This window comes from Formica exsecta, unplaced genomic scaffold (genome assembly GCF_003651465.1).
Source record: "Formica exsecta isolate Colony F162 unplaced genomic scaffold, ASM365146v1 scaffold475, whole genome shotgun sequence".
Classification (NCBI taxonomy): Eukaryota; Metazoa; Arthropoda; class Insecta; order Hymenoptera; family Formicidae; genus Formica; species Formica exsecta.
The window spans coordinates 91,525-99,051 of NW_021851988.1; the positions used below are offsets into that span (position 1 = coordinate 91,525).

The 7,527-nt window shown below is 26.5% G+C and overlaps 1 protein-coding gene across 2 annotated transcripts; it reads left to right on the forward strand.

Annotated features, from left to right (window-relative positions):
- Positions 1-376: 376 nt before the first annotated feature.
- On the forward strand, positions 377-7,337 carry LOC115241304 (aminopeptidase N-like). 2 transcript variants are annotated; one of them, XM_029817002.1, is made up of 12 exons: positions 377-441; positions 1,195-1,696; positions 2,380-2,847; positions 3,097-3,280; positions 3,773-3,926; positions 4,215-4,296; positions 4,750-5,117; positions 5,578-5,858; positions 6,050-6,240; positions 6,392-6,694; positions 6,790-6,859; positions 7,124-7,337. In XM_029817002.1, exons 2-12 carry the CDS (start codon positions 1,215-1,217, stop codon positions 7,292-7,294), a joined length of 2,754 nt encoding a protein of 917 aa, XP_029672862.1. In that variant the 5' UTR covers positions 377-441; positions 1,195-1,214; the 3' UTR covers positions 7,295-7,337. The 2 variants fall into 2 exon arrangements, with proteins under 2 accessions (XP_029672862.1, XP_029672863.1); XM_029817003.1 differs by lacking the exon at positions 6,790-6,859 and having other exon boundaries at positions 7,124-7,195.
- Positions 7,338-7,527: the final 190 nt, after the last annotated feature.

The following is a 7,527-nucleotide window of genomic DNA, read 5'->3' on the forward strand; positions in this document are numbered from 1 at the left end:
TTTATGTTAATATTTTTAATGATTATATATATATATGAAATTCTCGTAATACATCTGTATTCTTTCTCCCACAATAAATTTATAAGCATCTGTGTATCAATCAAAGTACGAAAAAAATTCGTTAATTTTAGATTTTCTATTAATTTTACACAAAATGTACAAATATAAGTTGCGATACAAACGACGAGAAATGATCCTTTATGAAAAAAAAAAAAAAAAATTATTTTCATGGCTGTGTACATATTCATGTATGTACCTTTCGAGAAAAAGTATTTTAAATTTAACTGTTATGTTACTTATCTTCTATTGACACGTTTATTACCATCAAAATATTTATAAGACCTTGTCGAAAGACCTTTACATGGGAATGTGGGAGATTACGGATCGATTATGATGTGAAGCGCCGACAATATCATCAATTCTCGGTGCTCTCTGGAAATGGTAAGATCACAATTTTGTAGATATACTTTTGATTTAATAACTCGTGATAATATAATGTTTCAATTATATAACTAATAATATAACTTAATTATTGCGAAGAGAACTGCATTTTAATCAGCATGCAATTTTATACACAAATACATGCAAGAAACTATCAAAATAATTCTCATTTATTCTCGTTTTGCTGAAAAAAATCATTTTTTCATGAGAAATTATATTATTATAGCTTATATTATTTACTAGATTTCTTATATTTCAAGTTAAAGTATCTCAAACTGATAATATTTAAGTTGTATTTTTATTTGTATATTTAAAAAACGTGTTTATCTAATATAATTTGTTGTTACTTCCTAATTAAAACATAAATTAATTATGAATTGTTTAAATTGTTTAAAATAGCATTTGACTGTCAAGCTAAATATTTTTCTTTTTTATATATGACATTAGTTTCAAATATCATAAGTAGAGTAGAATAATTTTACTTTAAAAATACAGATATACACATTTATTAAATATAATTATATAATCAGATAAAAATAACAACGTTAACATATTGTATCGTGTGTAATAAATTATCAAATTTTTCTTCTAAGTAGGTTGTATATCCTTTCGATAAAAGAATTGCTATAATTTTTCTTGCGCTAATTTCTTATTTTTCTTATATAAAAATCATGATAAAAGATTCCGCCATATATTCTATTCTACGATTTAAATTTGTAATTTTTTTCTAACAAAAGAAATGTTCTCTCGTAGGTACCTGAACAAAAACTGGCATGGAATTATTAACACTGTTATTGAGCAGCGGCTTATTATTCGTTAGCGCTTATACTATCAACAAAAGTTGGAAAGATGATTCCAGCATTGGAGTTAATTATTTGCCGGACTATGTAATACCAATATTTTATGACGTCCAGCTGGCAATACTTACCCAAGACAACAATGCAAACATCTTTAATTTCTCCGGCAGAATTAAAACTAAGATAAAAATCCTTCATCCAACGCGAAACATACGTTTGCATGCATATTCCTACGTAATAATACGTAAATCCATGTTGATAAAAGAAGTCAAGAAAGCAACCATCTACGAACCAATAAAATATGAATATCATGATAAAACGCACATTTTGACATTTTATTTCAATCATACATTATCAAGAGGGAATTACACTTTGGATATAAAATTTGAGAGTATTTCAAATAATGACACAGAAGTCTTCTACAAAACGTCTTATATAAACGAAAAAGGAAATAAAGGGTGAGTGAATATTAAGATATTAAAAATAGTAGCATCTTTATATATATATAATGCTGTAAAAACTATTGGCAATAATATGATCTCCACGACATGCCGAAAATTTTAAATTATATATTACATATGACTTAATAAAACATTATTTAAATTATAGCTCTCCAATGTGACATGCAAAAAATTTCTTGATATTTAATAAATATATTACATTATATTTCTCTATACTAATAATACATTAATATCTTAAACGAAAAAAAAAAGTTGATTTTATTGTATTTCTTTAACACACACACATGTTGTGAAATATTTTAAATCTTATTAAATTGAAACATATTAAAGTTAGATAAGAGATTTTAGCTATTAATAGAAAATGTTAATATTTATAAATGTATATATTTCAAAATTTTATGGACACTATATAATGTATATATTACAAGAGTAGAAATTTGAATCGATCAGAATTAATTTATTTCATGTTTTCATATTTATATGCAGTTTAAAAAAATAAATTCGGGGTATAGAATGTTATTGCAGTTTTATTGAACAAAATAAAATCTTTTTAAAATGAGATAAAAATTTTGAGTTCACCGAAACAGAACGTAAATTATAAAATTCTGTTTCGATGACAAAATCTACGCGTATGACATAGTATTAAACAACATAAACAGATTGCTATTAAAATGTTTTAGATGGTTGGCTGTATCACATTTCAAGGCAATTGGAGCTCGACGAATGTTTCCATGTTGGGATGAGCCGAAATTCAAAGCTGCCTTTCGCATTGCAATATATCATCATAAGAATTGCACAGCTCAATCGAATATGCCGCTACAAAACCTACTTCAAACTAAAAATAACATGATGTGGTCAGTTTTTCGTACTACTCCTGTAATACCAACTTACCTCGTAGCAATTATGATTTCCGATTATGATGGCAATCCGTATGTAAATAAATATACAAAAAAAAATATCAACATATGGTGCAGACAACTTTCGGCACGGTATATAAAATTCGCACGAAATGTTGCTAAGAATGTCAAACAGTATTTTAATTCTACGTTTGAATTGAAGAGCTTGAGAAAAGGTTCGATAGCGAAACATGTTGTAATTCCGGGTTTCCAAGACGATGGCATGGAAAATTGGAGGCTCATTTTTTATAGGTAATACAAAAGTAACTAATAAAAATATTAATTTATTATATAAAGACAATATAAGGACAATATAAAGACATTTATATAAAGACAAAATTAATTTATTAGCAAAATTAGGGAAATTAAAAACGCGTATATTTTAATGACTATGTTGAGTTCAAATATTTTAAACGGCATGCTTTTAATAAAGATTTTATGCACCATACATATACATATACATATTTATATATATCATTATTATTTATAAATAATTTTTAGAGAAACAGATATTATGTATAGTGAAGAAATAGATCCTCTTGCTCACGAAATAAAAGTAGCTTCCTTAGTAGCACGTAAAATGGCACATCAATGGTTTGGTAATCTGGTCAGTCCATATTGCTGGTCTTATCTTTGGCTGAACGATGGTATTGCTACATTGCTCGGAATGGATGCTATTAATAAGGTATTTTTTAATATTAAATTTTTATAATTATTTTTATATATAATCTGTTAAAATTAAAATTACTAATCAATATATATATAATATCAATTATATTGAATATATTAAAACAAAAATAAGTATCAAAATACTAATCATTAGATTCTTTTCAATTTTTATAAACTCCTACTAGGAAGAGATCAAAATCAAAAAGTTTTCTGATTAAATCTCTTTAATTTAAATTAATCTTTAATCTTAATCTTATCCAATTCTCTGATTAATTTTTCTCTTTAATTAGAAAATTTTATTTAATTATACCATGATATACGTATAAATTATATAATAATTTCAATGATTTTATAAAGAAACTTTATTATATATATTTTCAAACTTAATAACGTGTGAAAACTATAACAAAGCTATATTTTTCAGCAATAGCATGCAATATTGCTAATGCGAGCATCTTTTCTGATTGAGTATCCATTTGATTATACACATCAAAACTTTCATTTCCAGATTTTTCCAAATTCTCAGATATTGAATTTGTTCGTAGTCCAGGTTCAACATGAATCTCTCCATTTGGATACTGATTTAATTATGAAACCGCTTATATCACAGATAAACAATCCTTCTGAAATTAATTCATTATCTTTTTCACGTTACATTAAAGGTAAGGCTAAGTAAATATATAATTATACGAATTTATAAATTCGTGAACATGAATGTAGAATAGAGAAGACTAAAAGAATAGGGGAGACTAGCCTTAAATAAATTTATTTACAATGTAGTGGTACATTAAATTCGTTTTTTGATAAAAATATGAAAAAAACATATAATTATCAAACTTCTATAAAATTAATTTTTCTCTATCAAATCATGAATATATGTTCACAAATTTTGGGCGCTAAAATAAATTTTAAACATATTTAATCATATTTTATGATATGAATTATTGTAGTACCTGCAATGTTGCGCATGTTACAACATATACTTACCATTGATGTGTTTCGAGAAGGTCTCAATATGTATTTTAATAATCAGTAAGTAATAATTGTAATATAATAATTATACACACACATTCTCATTAGAGAATTTTTTTTTACATAGGGGGAAAAATGCATTATATACCATCCCGCCGGCCGTTCGGCGGAGCTATATGGGACACGCACCCACTAAAAAAACCCCCCTTAATCCATGATGTTTTATGTGGAAGGGCCCTGAGTACTGCTAGCCGCATTACCTCCGGGGCCTTCCATACGCACTACCCGCTCTGCTGACCGTTTAAATCATTAAAGTATTAAAGAATTAAGCATAATAAGTGCAGATTATACTTTAAATAAAAAATTAAGTTATATTTCTAAATGATTACATGTATATAAATTATGTCACATCAATTAATGCATTGATAAATGATTAGTAATAATGTTATATTCTCTAATGCAATTTTCATTACAGTGTTTAACTATCAACAATAATAATTTTTATAAATTTAGTATGTTTCAATCAGCAACTCCCAATGATCTCTGGACCGCTATGCAAACTGCATTAGACAAATCACCATTTAAAGAATACACGTTTAATGTATCACAGAAAATGGCTACTTGGATAAAAAAAACATATTATCCTGTAGTAAATGTAATACAAGATAATCCTAAACATGTGATAGTGTGGCTAAAAGAAACCGATATAAAAAATGAGTCTTGGTGGATACCTGTAACTATTACTACGCAGACTAAACCCAATTTTTTCCAAAATTTCTTTTCTCACGGTCAGTGGATAAAATCGCAGGATCTTATGTATTGCGAATTTTCCTTGCCGTACGAAGAAAACGGTTGGATAATAGCCAACTTACAACAAGCTGGTAAATATAAACTGATAAGTACTTTAATACTGTTATCCCAGGTAGAAAGTGCACGTTTTGACATCCAACGATACCATTTGCTGGAATGTTTATTGTGTATTTGTGTTATCTTTTATAAAAGTATAAAATGTGTTATATTTAATTTAATAAATTATTTAATATATTTAATTTAATTTAATAAATTATTCTTGCATATAATTCGATTATTACTTTTGGAGAAAAAAATCAATTTAATTTTATACAAAATTCTGCGTAACTCTATTCTCCGGAGCAGCATTCAAATATCACAATAATTTTATAAATAGTAATGTACAAATTATAATCTTTTTTATGATAGCACATATTATATGAGACACATTTTTTATGAGGCACAATTTCTGCTGAACTTTTTGAGTTCTTTAAATATAAAACAAACAAAAAGTGCAATCAAATAAATGCAAAAAAATTTATTTCGCAACAGGATATTACCGCGTCAATTATAATTATGAAAATTGGAAAAAAATTGCGGATTATTTGAATTCTCCGAGATATACGGAAATACATGTTCTCAATCGTGCTCAAATTATCGATGACGCATTTCATTTTATGGTAGCGAAACAACTTCGTCCTTCCATATTCTGGAAACTCGCAAGCTATCTATGTCAAGAAAAAAATTACATAGCGTGGTATCCTATGATCAAAGCTTTTGAACGCATATCGAGTATTTTTTCGCTTCCAGAAGAAAGAACCAAACGGATCAAGGTAGATAGTGACGGATTTCTTCGTCAATAAGAAATATTTCATAAGTTGTTGCATATAAAACATAAATTTTGTATCAATAATTGTGTGTTAATTTCAAAAAAAATTATATGTATATCTCACACGCATATATCATGCTTTTCATAAGTAACAACATAAGCCAATATAAATTTCATATTATTTAACGATTTTAGAGAAAAATATGGCCTATGCTGGAAGATTTTCTTCTGGATATAGATTACGATGAAGATCCTAACGATAGTAATCATACGAAATCTTTAAGGGAAGAGATCACCAGATGGGCATGTACTCTCGAAATGCGCGAATGTATACATATGGCCAAGGAGGTATTGGTACAGCATCTGAGACATCCTAAAACGCACAAGTAATTTTTCTCATAAAAGAAATCACAGCTTTCTTATAATCACATTTTTTGTGTATCTGGTGCAATACTTTATACATTATTTGATCGAGCGAGAGATATACCAGACTGTAAACTTTTGTAATATGTTTTTTTCTTTGTTTCTAAATATTAGTATTTTGCCGTGGTGGAAATGGACATATTGTAACGGTTTGAAGAAAGCAAGCGACTCAACTTGGACAGATATGTTACATTTATGGCAAGAGACACGTGATAATACAATTTTAAAATCTTTAACTTGCTCTGACAATTTTAGAACGATCCAGGTGTTTCTCACGCTGATAGGAAGGGAAAAAAGTGTTTTAAATCTAAATCTCAGAGACCGTATTAATACTTATTCTTTTATTATTGCAAAGCATGTAAGAAAGAATGAAGTATTAGACGAAATATTAAAATATTTTAAAAAAGCTAAACCGAGGTAATGATATTTTTCTTCATAAATATACACTGTTCATAATTATGTGAAAGTTTATTATATATACTAATTATAATTTTGCTATTTTATTTGTGCAGAGAAATCAGTACAGTTGCAGCATTAACTTATATTATTAATCATGTAAATTCTAAAGAACATTTTGGCAAGGTAAATTATATGAATCTAAATAATTTATATTTATTTATTAACTTTATTTAATCAAACTGACTTCTCACTTCTCACAATCCGACTTATCACTAGATATATATGCCATATATATTTTAAACATATCTTGTTCTATATATATTAAAATTATAATTAATATATAAAAAAGAATTATATATTTTTAGAAATTAAAAATATTATAATGAATGTTATCTCTTATGGCGATAAATTATTTCTTATCAATAAATGTCGAATAATTTGTTCTAGATAAGTACATTCGTGAGTAATAATATGCAACAACTAATTTCGAGTGTTCAACGCAAGATTGAAATACGCCAGTCTCAAATCAAACATCAGATGAACTATCTCCGTAGTTTACAAAAAATGGAGAATATCAAGGATCGATTAGAAAACTCATATATAATGTATTATAATTAACAGAAAATGATAACTGCAATGCTTATATATGTATTTATTTGTATCGTAAATGTTTCTATATTACTTTTATATTTATTTATCTATTAATTATTAAATACAATACTTGGTATTACTTTATTTTTACTTTTGTTTTAATTATTTTTAATATTTTTAATATTATCCATAATAATATTAAAAATATAATAATGTTAATATTTTGAAAATATATTAATTTTAATATTTTCAATTTACTA

What these genes read in the sequence shown, in the direction of transcription:
- LOC115241304 (XM_029817002.1), top strand. Translation starts at nt 1,215, where the DNA reads ATGGAATTATTAACACTGTTATTGAGCAGCGGCTTATTATTCGTTAGC. An exon ending in AACGAAAAAGGAAATAAAGG is followed by an intron (nt 1,697 to 2,379) that starts GTGAGTGAATAT and finishes AAAATGTTTTAG; the next exon opens with ATGGTTGGCTGTATCACATT. An exon ending in GAATGGATGCTATTAATAAG is followed by an intron (nt 3,281 to 3,772) that starts GTATTTTTTAAT and finishes TTTCATTTCCAG; the next exon opens with ATTTTTCCAAATTCTCAGAT.